Here is a 15,874-nt window from a genome sequence, read left to right as displayed (position 1 = left end):
TTTTAATAAGTTAACAATCTCATTACCTAACCTGCCACTGATTCAAGCACAAACCATGCTGTATGTTGTGCTTGTATTTTGACACATCCATTATTCCTACAATCAAACATGCCTGAGCAGACCTGTAACTGGTATAAGACTACAGTACTTACCATGCACACGGTTGCTGAACCCTGTCAGAGCTGAGAGAGCACAGAGCATTGCACATCTCCTCCATGTAACCAGAAAGCAGGAGACATTCATTGTCCTTAAGCTTTTATGCCGTTGCAATGTGATAAATTAACATGAGTGTCCAAATGAAAATGATGGTCCTGTACATGCAGGATGCTACTTTGGTGAATATGAACTGGACAGAGCAAAGTGTTATTCAATGTAGAAGAAGCAGATATATACCTTTTCCCTTAAGCGCCACAGGAGTATTATATGAAGTCTCTCTAAAAACTACTCCCCACCACCCCCTCATATAATGTAATGTGTGGTTTACTTTAGAAGTTTGGTTTTCACTTTCAGAAGCTCTGTGCACTGTAAATATACAGCACAGATACCTGCACTTCTGCTTTTTCACAGACGAAACATGCAAAGCATTAGCTATTGCATAACTACATTTCCATGTTCCACTCACAATACAGGTTACGTGATAATTACTGTTATCTGTATCTTCATCTTACAGCTTCCTGCCATTGTCATTTATTCACCTTGCTTTTCTTTTTGTTAAGCCCACAGAGACGACGTTCGTTGAAGAACAGTTTTATAGAACAAATGGGTTGATCTTTAGAAGGCCGTTCATTTTCATTTAATATCGTGACGTTCATGAAATAGGGAACGGACGTTATTTTTCTTCTTATTAACGACTATCCTTAAAGCTACCGAGATGTAAAAATAACGTCCGTTTGTAATATAAATAACACAAAGCCCAGCACACACTGTCTTTAGATAATAGAACAAATGAAAAGGGATAATGCCAAGAAGAAATGTAATGACATTTAATATGTAACACAAACCACCAGTATAAGAACCACACCCACTACATCAAAAACTGATAACATGCAATAATAAAACAGGCAAAAACAGAGGGAATAATGGAGGGGGGAGAGGGCAGTGAATAAGGTACAAACACAGGGCATCTGTCTGCCCTCAGCCTCTGACAGGAGCAGGATTGCTGAGTTTCACTAGACTGCCTGTGGTTTGCATTTTTGCCTCACATAATTTATCCTGCTCCTTCTGATTTTGCTATATACTCACCATCGTGGTTGTTCACTACTACCCTATTGAACTGTTTGTGTGGGGGTTATTCAGTCTCTTTGTGGGACTTGACGTTTTTATTGTGGGTCTGGGGGGACAGGGACGTACCGCTCTGTACCATTGGAGAGAGGGAGAACTGGCCTGATGAAGGGGTGTTCCCCGAAATGTTACGTTGCCCCCCTGCTGCTTCCCCATTGTTTGTACCCACCTATGTGTTGTCTTGACCCTACTGTGTTTGTACCTTATTCACTGCCCTCTCCCCCTCCATTATTCCCTTTGTTTTTGCCTGTTTTATTATTGCATGTGTAAGGGTGTGTTAGATACCGTGTGTGTGAGCGCGGAGGGAGTAATGCAGGTTCCGCGACGGCACGGTAGTACAGGGTGCCGCCATGTTGTTGCGCAATATTGCAAAGGACACTGACGGGGTGAAGAGGTCGCGCAGGCGCAATGGGAGCGCGCGAACGACAGGCCAATAAGGGAAAGGCTCTGATAATGGACCCCAACTCCCGCGAGCTCTGGAACAGTCACCTGACGCTAGGAGCCAATGAGACGGCGGGAATTAAGGAAGGAGGAACAGGAAGCGTGGGGGAGAGACCACGCTAGGCAGAGGAGATCGGGACAGAGCGAGAGGAGGTAGTGTGAGTGCAGGGGGTCCGTGACCCGCCTGCATAGGCCAGCTATTACCCCCAGGCCCATAGGAAGTTTCCCTGAGTCACAGTAGGCTGCTGTACTGCAGGGACGCCCGATAGTGGAAGGAATTGTCACCTTAGTTAGGGACAGCGCACAGAGTTGTGGACGGTCACAGTCATCTGGGATCAGACGGCTGGACACCGCAACATCTGGAGGTCCAGAGCGGAGGCAATGGACCCTTTGCGAAGAGGCACCGGTCACTGCCGTGACCGGAAGGTACAATTGTAAAGCATGTGCACCAACACCGGTCATCAGGCGCTGATCCCGCCTTAGCCATAACTTTGTAGTGACACTAGCAAGTGGCTAGCGGACTGAGCATATTTGCTAATATCTTGCAAGGACAACACTCTATACGAGAGTGGCGGAGCCACTGTTATACGGGACAAATCCTCTAGGGATGTGGCTGAGCCACGGTAGTATAAGGACTCTAACGTTATAATATATGTATATGCAAGTTATGTGTGACGTTATATAGAGATTAAGACATGGTTGCCTATGCACAGTAAACTTGGTTGCACGCACTGTTGGTATGTTTCTTGCCCAGGGTGATCTTACATAACGGGGATCCTGGGCAAGTGGAGGTGCTGCGCTAGAACCCTTACCCCAGGCTCCCAGCTAGCGGAGGCTCATATCTCCTGGAGCCGCAGGTTGAGTACAGTACTAGTAGTCCCTTAGGAAGGCGTCAGAAAAAGGGCTACATTTGGAGGCGCTGCTGAGAGATCAGACCTGGGGTGCCCCTATAATTTTTTTCTCAATTGTGCAACAAGTTTATTCCATCATGTCTGTGCCCTTGCCGCTCGAGGTGGGCCCAGCGGCATGAGATTCCCCTGACACGTGCTTTTAGCCTGGGACATGTTCCCACCGTTCTCTCCCTCGGCACTGTGACGGACCGTGTCAGGAAACTTCCGCTCATGGACACTGCCCGAGTGCAAAATCACTATTACGATCGGGACCAGTTGTGGCGCAAAATATTATATGTCACTGAGCAGGACATATGCCCCAAAGCTCTGCCCTTGGTACTACTGCTACCTGAGGCCCCCGGCGTACACTGTCCAATAGTGCAAGTGGACCCCAACGAGCCACTGGCCGCTTCCACCCCACAGAGGGGGTATCCCAACTCGTTAGGTGCCGTCACTAGCGGCTCTGACCGCACCCCTGAAAACAGTTTGCACCCTCGATGGCCTGCTGCAATTGGCCTGGGCACTTCGTTCACCCCTTCCGTCCTGAGGCCCGCACTAAGTAGAATCAGTATGTCACGACTAGACGCCTACTCCCCGGGGGGTAGCCTGCTGGATAATGCCTCTATCCCTGTGCTTGCAGAAGCCATCCACCATTCCACACAGGCCCACCAATACCGGAAGTTAAAGGCGTTCTCAGGTGACAAACCCACGCCTCAGGGAGAAGTTGGATTTGAAGAGTGGCTGGATCACACGGAACAGGTACTGCCTGAATGGTCCTGCACTGACGCCGTCCGGAGGCAGCGTATCGTGGAGTGTCTCCGACCCCCAGCGTCCCACATGGTGCACTGCTATCGGGACGATCACCCGGACGCTGATGCGGCAGGACTCATTTACTGCCTTACCAAGACCTATGGAGCCCCTGTGGACGCCTATGCCCTGATGGCCAAGTTTCATGCTCTGGCTCAGAAAGAGGGAGAAATGGTGTCCGACTTCCTTAGACATCTGCATCTGGATCTGTGGACTCTGGTGAGAAAGGGCGTGGTACCGAAGGTGGATGCCGACGGATTGCGCACTACCCAGCTACTGAGGGGGCTCCTGCCCCTGCATCCGGTGTCCGTACGTGTCAGCGGCTGCCTAGTACCCGGACAAGCCTTGGCGTTTAATGACCTAATGGACCGAGTCCAAGCGCATGAGACTGTGCTGGGGGCGTGACTTAACCCCAGGGAAGAAGGCGTCGGGTGGAAACAAGCACACCAAAAAGTCAGAAGCTAAAGCCGAGGCATCAGAGAGCGGGGACCCCGACAAAGAGGATTCGGAGGCGCCGACAGCTGCCCGGCACCGCCCTGTGTCGGGGCGAAACTCACCTCCCACGCGAAATGATACCTACCTCAGTCAAATCCAGTGTTATACTTGCGGGAAGATGGGACACCTTCGGGCGCGCTGCCCCTCCCTACGGAGAACGGCGTCTCGACTGGCTCAGTCTATGCCGTGTACTCCCCAGGACGGTGGAGCCGTGGCCCAGCCTTCCACGAGTAATCGGATCGGACCCGCTGCCATCGTTCGGGTAGTAATTGAAGGTATCTATGCTTCGGCATTGATGGATACGGGATCTCAGGTGACCATAGTGTATCGGCCCTTCTACAACCAACACTTACACCGGCTGCCGCTGTTACCCGCTGATTCTTTACGGTTGAGAGGGTTGAGCCACGAAGATTATCCCATCGATGGAGTGGTGAAGGTACATCTGGACATTCCCCAGCTGAACACCGGTAAGCACCATCCCATGGAAGTGGAAGCCTTAGTGTGTCCCGAGCCGCAAGACCACCCCAGCGCCCCGATAATCATGGGGACCAACACCGACATTGTGCAATCGGTGATCGGCATGTACTTACAAGAAGCGGGCGAAGCCCCGCTGCTAGCCGTCGCTACGTGTCCGGCACTACAAGAGGCTTGCGGTAAAATCGCGACAGAAGAGGAGCATGGAATGTTGTACAGTCAAGAGTGGAGACTGACTCAGATCCCTCCCGGGGAAGGGAGAATGATGATCGCGGTCTGCCACTACCCGGATAGACGTCCGGAAGATCAGCTCTTCTCCTTGGAAAGCACGACACGGGATGATCAGCGGCTTGGCTACGAACTATTAGCTTCCGTAAAGGAATGGCTAGGAAAAATTCCGAACAGAACCTGGGTGTATGTGCAGAACATCTCCCCGTACCCCATGTGCATTGATCGTCGGCAGCCGCTGGGCAGAATATATCCGGTGATACCCGAAAAGAAGGCTTTGAAAGGACGGCCGGCGGCCACCACTCATGCCGTAACCCCCCTGTTGGCCTTTGACTTCGGAGACTCGCCGCTAACGGAAGACTGGAGGAAAAGACTGCAGACCAAGCTAGGAGAACGAGGAGGGGTGTTCTCCACGAGTGATATGGATGTGGGATGCAGTCGCAGCGCCCGCCATACCATTCGGATGAACGATGCTGCCCCGTTCCGGGAACGCTCCCGCCGTCTAGCTCCCAGAGATGTGGAAGAGGTGCGGAAGTTAATAGCCAAAATGGAGAAAGTTGGTATTGTTCAAGGATCACACAGTCCATACGCCTCTCCCATCGTGGTAGTCCGTAAGAAGAATGGGACGGTACGTCTATGCGTAGATTACCGAACATTGAACAACCGTACGGTACCTGACCAGTATACTCTACCGCGCATTGAGGACCTCCTGAACGCCTTGACGGGAAGTAAATGGTTCAGTGTCCTAGATTTGCGGTCAGGATACTATCAAGTGCCAATGGATCTGGAAGACCAGGAGAGGACAGCTTTCATCTGTCCGCTAGGGTTCTACCAGTTCACACGCATGCCACAAGGGATCTGCGGGGCCCCTGCCACCTTTCAGAGGTTGATGGAACAGACCCTGGAGACATGAACCCGCAAGAATGCCTAGTGTACTTGGATGACATTATAGTGTTCGGGAAAACCTTGGAGGAGCACGAAGAGCGGTTAATGAAGGTATTGGATCGACTTCAGAAGGAGGGACTCAAACTGTCCCTGGACAAATGCAAATTTTGTCGCACGTCTGTGACATACGTGGGCCACATCGTATCAGCTGAAGGGATTTCCACCGACCCAGGGAAGATAGAGGCCGTAGTGAATTGGCCCAGGCCCCGTAACGTCGTGGAACTGTGATCCTTCCTGGGGTTCTGTGGCTATTACCGACGTTTCGTGGAGGGCTACTCAAGCAAAGCTAAACTCCTGAATAACCTGTTAAAAATCTATCCTGAGGATACGGGTCGGAAAAGTGTCACGGCACAAACACCCTTTGGAGAAAAGTGGACCCCGGCTTGTGAGCAAGCGTTCTTGAAACTAAAAGCCAGTCTAAGGCAGGCCCCAGTACTGGCCTATGCCGACCCTGATCGCGAGTACGTGCTACACGTGGATGCCAGTTTTAGCGGACTAGGAGCAGTGTTGCACCAGAAGCACGACACCGGGCTCCGCCCCGTGGCGTACGCGAGTCGAAGCTTGACCCCAAGCGAACAGAACTACCCTGTCACAAGCTGGATTCCTAGCCCTCAAATGGGCAGTAGTGGACAAGTTACACAATTACTTGTATGGGGTACAGTTTGAAGTGCGGACAGACAATAATCCCATGACATACATTAACACGTCCGCCAAACTAGATGCGACCGGTCACCGGTGGTTGGCGGCACTGGCCAACTACCGTTTCAACCTCAAGTATAAACCAGGGCCCACCAACGTGGGGGCCGATGCTTTGTCACGAAGACCGGGGCTCCCGCCTGTCCTGGATGAGGAGGTGTGGGAAGAGATTCCAGGGCATGGTATACGTGCTCTATGCTCCACCGCTGCAGTAGTCGACAATCAGATCGCATTTTCCAATGAGGATGGCTTACGATCAATTCGGGGCACCCCATTATGAGGTTCAGCAGTGGGCTTGCCGCAGAGTACCGTCGGCAGTGGTAATGTTCACTGAACTGTGCAATTTAATCTAGAGCCTAAGTTATATGTACTGTGTTGCGTTGATCTGTGTATAAAGTTATGTTGATGTACACTGGCGACACACTTTATTCGAGCTCGACTAGTCCCACGAATTCGGGTATACCCGGGTGTATTGAGGTTTGTGACTGTTTTCTGCCCGAGTGCATTGAGGTATTTTCCAGGCAGGGATTGAAGCATTTTATTCCCGCTGGCTGCAATACTGCACAGTATATATATATATATATACTGCATTACAATTCATGAATTTATGCCATCTGGTAGACACGTGAAGCATTGCAGCCTATTAAATCCTAATCATTATCATTTAACAGATCAGCCTCCCGTCAGCCAGGCATGAACCCAGGCTGGGAAGGCAAACGCAACGGGGCTTGTCAGAGGTGAGGAGCGGCGCATTCCAGGTATTTGCCAGGTACATACTGGGTATTTGCTCGAATAAAGTGTGTCGGTGCAGTAGCCCAAGCGGGGACGTTGGGTTCTGCGGGGGGGAGAGTGTAAGGGTGTGTTAGATACCGTGTGTGTGCGCGCGGAGGGAGTACGGCAGGTTCCGCGACGGCACGGTAGTACAGGGTGCCGCCATGTTGTTGCGCAATATTGCAAAGGACACTGACAGGGTGAAGAGGTCGCACAGGCGCAATGGGAGCGCGCGAACGACAAGCCAATAAGGGAAAGGCTCTGATAATGGACCCCAACTCCCGCGAGCTCTGGAACAGTCACCTGATGCTAGGAGCCAATGAGAGGGCGGGAATTAAGGAAGGAGGAACAGGAAGCGTGGGGGAGAGACCACGCTAGGCAGAGGAGATCGGGACAGAGCGAGAGGAGGTAGTGTGAGTGCAGGGGTCCGTGACCCGCCTGCATAGGCCAGCTATTACCGCCAGGCCCATAGGAAGTTTCCCTGAGTCACAGTAGGCTGCTGTACTGCAGGGACGCCCGATAGTGGAAGGAATTGTCACCTTAGTTAGGGACAGCGCACGGAGTTGTGGACGGTCATAGTCATCTGGGATCAGACGGCTGGACACCGCGACATCTGGAGGTCCAGAGCGGAGGCAACGGACCCTTTGCGAAGAGGCACCGGTCACCGCCGTGACCGGAAGGTACAATTGTAAAGCAAGTGCACCAACACCGGTCATCAGGCGCTGATCCCGCCTTAGCCATAACTTTGTAGTGACACTAGCAAGTGGCTAGCAGACTGAGCATATTAGCTAATATCTTGCAAGGACAACACTCTATACGAGCGTGGCGGAGCCACTGTTATACGGGACAAATCCTCTAGGGATGTGGCTGAGCCACGGTAGTATAAGGACTCTAACGTTATAATATATGTATATGCAAGTTATGCGTGACGTTATATAGAGATTAAGACATGGTTGCCTAGGCACAGTAAACTTGGTTGCACGCACTGTTAGTATGTTTCTTGCCCAGGGCGATCTTACATAACGGGGATCCTGGGCAAGTGGAGGCGCTGCGCTAGAGCCCTTACCCCAGGCTCCCAGCTAGCGGAGGCTCATATCTCCTGGAGCCGCAGGTTGAGTACAGTACTAGTAGTCCCTTAGGAAGGCGTCAGAAAAAGGGCTACACATGTTATCAATTTTTGATGTAGTGGGTGCGGTTCTTATACTGGTAGTTTGTGTTATATTAAATGTCATTACATTTCTTCTTGGCATTATTCCTTTTCATTTGTTCTATTATCTAAAGACAGTGTGTGCTGGGCTTTGTGTTATTTATATTGTATATTGGAGGTATTGGGTCCTCCGTAGTCCGTTGCACCCTGCAAATATTCTTTTGCCTTCTAGTGTGTGCTGTATATAATTTTTCTGTTCTGTCCGTTTGTAATAGCACAGTACTACTGCTATTAACTGTGATTTTCATGTCTCAGAGACTCATTCTCCAATACACAGCATTTGCACATTGGTCAAACTTTAAGGCGCGTTATTAAGGCAGCGCTATTAACGGAGATTTTCATGTGTGTTACCAAAAGCTAATGCAAATCTTGTTATAATATTGAGAATAGTATAATTTGTTTGCATTGCCGCCATGTTGTTTCTCATTGCTCCATTTGTTTGAAAAAAGTTGCAAGAAAATCTTGAGATAAAGTCACACCAGCAGTTACGTGTTACCATGTGATACCACATTATAATGGGAATTATTATGTCTGCTACAGCTTTAATTGCTGTTTCTCAAAAATATATATATATATATATATATATAAAAAAAATTGTAAGAAATATTCAAATGGAGGCAGAAAGATATAGAAGTGTCATGATAAGGCCAGAAAATGTTCTGCATTTTAATAACCTGGATCACAGATAGTTAATTTGAGTGGAAAGTAACACCTTAAAAATACATGTATTGGATTTCATTGGGATCAGCGGCTTGGTTTTCTGTGTTTGTCTAGAAGTGAGGTTATCTGGGGCCAAACCCTGGTCCGGGAAGTGGGGTGATTGAAACCTTGAGCCGCAACTCAATCTTAAACCCATGAAATAAGCAAAAACCCTTTTAATATAACTTGAAAGGAATTCCTTGAGGGTGTGGCCAGGAAGATATTCTGCATGATGGTGTAACTTTACTAAATATAAAGATTGTAGGGATCTGATAACGATTCACGAGAAGAACAAATATATATACAGTATATGTGTAACATTTGCGATCAGACAAAAATAAATAATGCTAAGCAAACCATGATTGTGATGGGGCAATGTTCAGATATCTGTTTGTCGCTCAGACAACACGAACCGCATCAAAATAGATCTTTAAATGAACATATTGATCATCCAAACACATTGATACGAGTTACAATATTCTAGAAATTATGGGGAGGAGATATTTTCTTTATTCAGGCAACTTTTGATTAGAAAGGAAAGCTATTTTTCTCCTCAAGCTGCAGATGCAGCGGCCGTCATTCGAATAAATCACGGAGCCTTTTTCGTGTTCGCTGCTGTACTCCACGCGGCATGAATGCGGCCAATCGCCCCAGGCACACGTGTTTATCGCAGTTGCTTTGGTTGAATTTCATGGATTGTGTGCAATTAAATGCAATGAAATGAATGAATTGTAATGTGTACAGTATTGTGCTACTGTGGCAATTTCAGGTGTTTAAAAACCAGAACACTAAAATGCCATTTTCTGCACTCACCTGCACTCGCGTCTAAAGGCGGTAAAGTTGGAAGAAATTGTGCGCCATCACATGGGTATTCTGAGGTATACACCGCGTGAAGTGTTCGAATAACGGCCACTGCATCTGTATAAAGATGTGACAGGAGATAAACATGGGCGGGGGGGGGGGTTAAGGACACACACCTGTTAGGTGGTCTTATCCAGTTTTCAACGGAGGGAGTTTTAGGATAAAAACCAAGTATTTGGGATATGATATTAGATTTCAACCAAGGGAGTGTCAATGTTATGACATATGAAATCTCATATTTTAACCTCAAGCCTCTTTGAGACCAATCTATGTGGGTAATACTGTATATGTAATATTTGTTGCTATATGTCAGAAACTTCTGTTTGATTATCCCATTATTTTGATGAAACTGTCTGCATATATACAGTATGTTTCTTGTAATATTCTTTTTTTCTGTAACCTAAGCACTGTACTATTTTTGTATATTAAATATATAATTTTATAACTATTGCTTTGGGCTCTCATTGAACTTTGCACGTTTTGAAGAGAGTAATTGCAATTTCGGAAACATTTTGCTACAATAGTTTTGTGTGCGACAGTAATTACATATTTGTCTTAGTAAACAGAGACCAAAAACTCTGCAAGTAGATCTTGATATGTCTTTCGTGATGAAGAATAAAGAGAAAAAAACCTGCTCAAAGTTCACTAATTGCAAATTATTTTAAATGTACTGTATTGTTTTGTCATTTTAAATCCACGTAAGTGATGAGGAGGTGCAAATGTAGTAGGTAAATGTAGATAAATGAAAAGCGAGAAAGAATCACCTACTTTGACGAGGTGGTTATTAATGCTAATATATAACCTGTAGTAGATACATCCACTTCCAGATGGAGCACCTGCGGTGGAAGCTTTAACCTCAGCAGTTCTTCAGACTAAGGACAATGCAATTGGGACACTTGATAAGTATTGCAGCAGCCATACACAGAGGTGTTATCTCTGCTCCTATTGAGCTTTAGGGATACTGTACTATTATCACCACTGCATGTTTCAATCTTTGTACGCTGCGTTATTATGATACTGTATAGGCGGACTCTGTTTATCTATTGTAATTGTCCTTACTAGAGTGTCTATAGGTTAGACCGGCCGGTCTGGGTGATTGGTAGGCTAATCATTTGCCACCATACCTAAGGGTTAGCTATTATATGTATTCAACCACTGTGTTATCTGTAATTACTACATTGCTTTTTCTACTATATATATATATATATATATATATATATAGGGAAAACAGAATACAATCAGCGCAAATTCCAAACACTTAGTGGGGTTGTAGTAGTAAAAATATTAACTACCCCTTGCCAATCAGTCAAACAGGAGGTGTTATACCTTACAATCTATTCTTGCTTGAATGCAGCCAATTAGGTCTGCGGCTCCACACTTGCCGCAATGGATAATGTAGAGAAGAAATTACCTAGGCGCAAATAAGCCAGGAAAGAAACAAAGAGAAAAATATCATAGGGCAGTATGTCTGTTACTTTCAGAGTTAAGGTGGTAAGGTATACACTTACACTTAATCAGCCAAATATAAGCCTTTAATCCACCACTGGGATTCAGGAACACTGCTGCTGGGATTTCTTTGCTGTTTGCATGGATCTCAGACTCTCCACGACTGCTGCTTGCTTCAGGGGTCACCTTTTCATCTGCAGCTGCGTGTCTCTTTAACATGGGATATAGCTCACCAGGGAGGGGGGGGGGGAAGGGGAAGAGGGACAATGGAACAAAAATAGTATAAAACCTTTTATTGTAAAAACTATCTAAAAAATAACAAACAGTATCTCACTCACATGGTGTGAAATAATTTCAAGCAGTTGAGAGTTTGAATTGAGTCTCTCACACTCGTAGAGTAAGCTGTCCGGTCCACTGCACTGCTGCTAGCCTGGTTTACTTCCGCGTCACGTGCTCCGGCTCCAATTCTCGCGAGACTTCGACCTCCAATGACGTCACAGCGCTATCTCCACTCCGTTCTGCAGCGCGTCTCACTCTGCTCGGTTTGCAATGCCTGCAATGACTGCAGGGTCTGCCCTACACGTTTCTCCTCTAGGGCTTCCTCAGGGGCATAATACCATTGTATCTCCCCACCCCTGGTATATATACCCACCTCCTGTGACTGATTGGATGCTTGCAAACAATTATATTAAACACTTTACCTCCGTGACGGGTACTAATTAAAAATGAATGGTGAACACAAGATGAACCAAATGTTCCTATTACCCAGACTGGCGATACCTATGTGTACTTTAAGAAGAGATAATTACATAATGTATACATTTGACAATACTGGTTTATGCCTTAGCCTATAGAGTCAATTGGCTGTAATGCCATAATCTCTTGTTTCCCTAATCTAATCAGGGATCATATTGAGTACATAAACTAATCAGGGATCATATTGAGGAGCATAAGCTAACCTCATATATCTAATTGTGCCAATTGATATTAGAATAGAAATTTAGACACTATATATGTTGTATGACAACTAGAATCGCTAGGTTGGGTAACAGAAAACACAACAAAATTTCATACACACACAAGAACAATTAGGAGGTGAATTAAATGGAGCTTAATGCCCCTACCATTAAGACAAGTTGTATACATTGTTAAGGCTAGAATATGCATATATACAATTTTTAAATACTGCCAGAGCTCACTAAATTGGCATAGGTTCTTTTTAGCAAATAATTTAGAGCCAACTCTTTAAGTGCCAGCAATAGAGAGATTTGTACTTAGGACTAGAAGTCAATAATATGTTATATTTGGATAGTGTATTAGCAAATCATCATAATGACACATCAAGCTTATTGATAATGAAGGGACCAGAAAATTTAGTCAGATCTGACAACAAGAGTATTACTAAATATTGGATCTAGACTATATATACAGATGAGAGACATTGAGTCAGGAGTTAATAGATTACGATATACACAAATCTATATATAGCTAAGTGAAACAGAGACTTAAATACAGGTGAATAATTTGGTAGCTGGTATCTTTGATAAACAACAAACCCAAATTAAACGCTATAAGTGGACATACCACATATCATATTTCCGATACAACATATTAAAATTCCCTGTGGCTTGGGTAGAACATATTCAGATCATGAAAAAACTTATTTACTTCGGTATTAAACATTGCGAACATAGTAAAGATTATTTCTATGATTGGCATAGTAATCGTTACTTGGTATATATATACACAGTATAGCTATTACTAGTCACTCTTTATTCCAACTTCTGAGGTTTCCAGCTCATTCATTTTGTCTCAGTGACACTGTGGCAAGGTTTTAATCAATATGTCGTATGTGATGTAACTAATAAATGTACTACTTTTGTACGCTAGAGTGCTTGTATTGGGATACTTTTTTCTCTTGGTTCACATATGTAGCCCTCTTACCCCCACCCTAAGTAAGATTGAGGTCGGTAGGTGTATCTGACTACTTATCAGTGTGGTGCTGTACCTGTTTGGTAACCAGGAGGGCTGAGCTTCCGCCACGGGGAACCTGGGGTGAATTACTCTTACTACTATTATATGGTGCAGCGCCTCCACGTGCGATGGCTCCCAGCAGAGCAGGAGTTGTCCCTCGCAGGACACATACAAATCAACACATACACTGGATGTGAAATAGGAAAGGGCTTTACTGAACATAACATCTCTTAACGCGCTAATGTACTGACTTATATCTCTTTGATAATATCTTATCACTCCACCCACTGAAGACACAACTAGCCACACACCTCGCAGGGCCTTGTACCCCACACCTTATTCCCTGAGTCCCAAGTGTCCCAAGACTTATGCAACCTTAGGCGTGATCAGTGCCTGTGTGGTACCGGTAATGGTGGTGCACTTGGTGACTGTACCTGCTGAGTGTGTCCACTATCGGTATGATGAATCTTCACAAAGGATCCGCTGATCCTGCGATGAAACCTGCCTCCGCGTGGTGTGATGTTCCGCCAGACGCTCCCACCGTGAAGACTGTCTCTTTCCTGAAGAGGTCTGTTCCCAGACCAAACTTGCCAGGCCACGTGCACACAGCTGTGTCCCTGACTATCTTATAACACACCTGACTGCTGAGGGGATCCGTTCCCTATCTAGGGCATGTCCCTGTAGCAGCTCCAACCTTTCAATGACTCAGGGCCTAACTGGTCCTGGGGTATAGGGCCTAATGTAGGGGCTACTTGCCTCCCTACATGCAGAGCTCCTTCTCCTTCTCCAATGTGACAGGTCCCTATCCTAGGGCCTGTCCCTGTGACCACCCACCCTCACTAGTGGGGAGTCAGAGCCTCAGCTCTAGCCTGGGGATTTCTGGCCTAGGGCAGAAGCTCACAGCTCTCTGCCCCCCTTCTTTCCCCTTCTGTATCCTCAGTCTGACTGCCTCATGTCCTTCACAGTCTGCTTCCTAAATCTGCACACAACAATGTAACCAATTCCCTGCTGCAGAGAATCTGCAAGTCTCAGTGGCTGGCTGGCTGCAGGTGACAGGGATCATAGGGTATTCCCCAGAGGCTGCTGGGGGATGTAGTCCACTCAGGACCTCTTTCCTATGGGGACCGCGTGCGCGATCTCTACTGCGCCTGTGCGAAGCTGTAATAGCCTCTGCTATGCTTAACTGCGCCTGCGCAACTTCCCAGAGCTCCTGCACACTTGTAATGGCCACCGCATCCCTTGCCAACCTCTGCGCATTGTGCGAACCTCACGCTACAACCATGATGGTGGCGCCCACCGGGAGAAGTCGCCGTCCCCTTCCCCCACGGCCACAGGGGTAAGACAGGGGGCAAAGGGACATCAGGGAAACAGGGAGTGACCCCCTACACACACATATATATATATATATATATATATATATATATATATGTAACCCTGCTTCCCCCCTTCCCCCAGACTCTACGGTGGTGTCTAGGGTGCATAAGGGCAGATTACATGTGGTGTGGTGCATACCTGTGAGGAATAGGAGGGCCTGAGCTTCCCGCGATGTTGTGGGGGAGCCAGGACCGGGCTTCTGGGGTGATAGCCTCCATCTTCTCTTAGTGGTGCAGCACCTCCATCTTCTATACTCCCAGGAATATGGGACAGGACCTGTATAGAAGAACCCCTCAGGTCCCAGGTTAATACCTTCTTTGGGTAATAACGAATAGTCTCTTTTATTGACAGATCAGCAATCTCCCAACGGTAGTGGCTTCCAGTAGCCGCAACAACAACAGCAAAGACTTGTTATTACGCCGCTCTCCTTCCACACATATAATTCCTCCTCTCCTTCCCTCCCAGTCTCTCCTCCAACAGGATGGTCTGGGCTAGGGCTTCAATACCCCGTGGTCCACCCACGAGGTTATCCTCGCGGTGGGGCTTGAATTCTCCCCATCACCCCTGGCAGTGGGGTGAGGGCATTGGTCCACCAAGTCTATAATTCTATCAGCTCTACTAAAGGAAGCTGAATCGTTCCACTCCTCTCTCTCTGCTCCTGCAGTCTGCGCAGGGGAGACCGCGGTCTCCTCTAACTCCTCGGACCGATCCGCAGGATTCTTCGACTCACGGAATACTAACGGAACTGCATACTCCCGGCATAACTAACCGGCCACTCCAGACTCTCGATATCACTATCAACTAACATTACTCACAGGAGTTGGCTGCTAAATATAGAGCTAGCCCCAACCCTCGTGATGTCAGCAGAACCTCCCATCTTGCTCACGCCTGCAGCAGAGTCCAGGCCTGCATCTACCACTCAGGATAGGGCTATGAAGGGGGAAAACCCATGATAATTACTGGTGCCTGATCTTAACAGGATTTACCACAGTAGAAGGAAGATAGATATAGCCTGTGCTGTTTACAGGGGGCTACATGTGTATATATATATATATATATATATATATATATATATATGTTTAAGATATATTTAAGGGAAAGTGGACCTGTAAATACAAATAATTTGTTAGCATTGATGAAAAATGCATAAACTGCAGGAAGAACGTTGCATGAAGTGAAAGGTTTTGAAGACCACCACTAAAGACTTTGAGGACCATTGGTGGTCGAGGTTCCACAGTTTGCGGAACACTGCTTTAACCGTTTGGGTGTCGGAAGACCAGCAGCA

General features: G+C 47.0%; 2 protein-coding genes across 6 annotated transcripts in view; one reads left to right on the top strand and one right to left on the bottom strand.

Moving 5' to 3' along the window:
* BTLA (B and T lymphocyte associated) overlaps positions 1 to 486 on the bottom strand; it is a 41,592-nt gene extending 41,106 nt beyond the window's left edge. For 3 of the 4 annotated variants that reach the window (XM_075593566.1, XM_075593567.1, XM_075593568.1), the window contains exon 1: positions 153 to 486. Coding sequence is in view for 3 of the 4 variants with exons in the window: in XM_075593568.1 (XP_075449683.1) it covers positions 153 to 243 (91 nt within the window). In the remaining variant the exon portion in view is untranslated. The remainder of the gene's footprint in view (positions 1 to 152) is intronic. The other variant, XM_075593569.1, reaches the window with a different exon arrangement.
* Positions 1 to 15,874, top strand: part of PDZK1 (PDZ domain containing 1) — a 125,328-nt gene that overhangs the window by 69,145 nt on the left and 40,309 nt on the right. The window lies entirely within an intron of this gene.

The sequence above is a fragment of the Ascaphus truei genome, chromosome 3, assembly GCF_040206685.1.
Source record: "Ascaphus truei isolate aAscTru1 chromosome 3, aAscTru1.hap1, whole genome shotgun sequence".
NCBI classification, from domain to species: Eukaryota; Metazoa; Chordata; class Amphibia; order Anura; family Ascaphidae; genus Ascaphus; species Ascaphus truei.
Note: the sequence above shows the minus strand (reverse complement) of the source record. Positions and strands in the feature narration are given on the sequence as shown.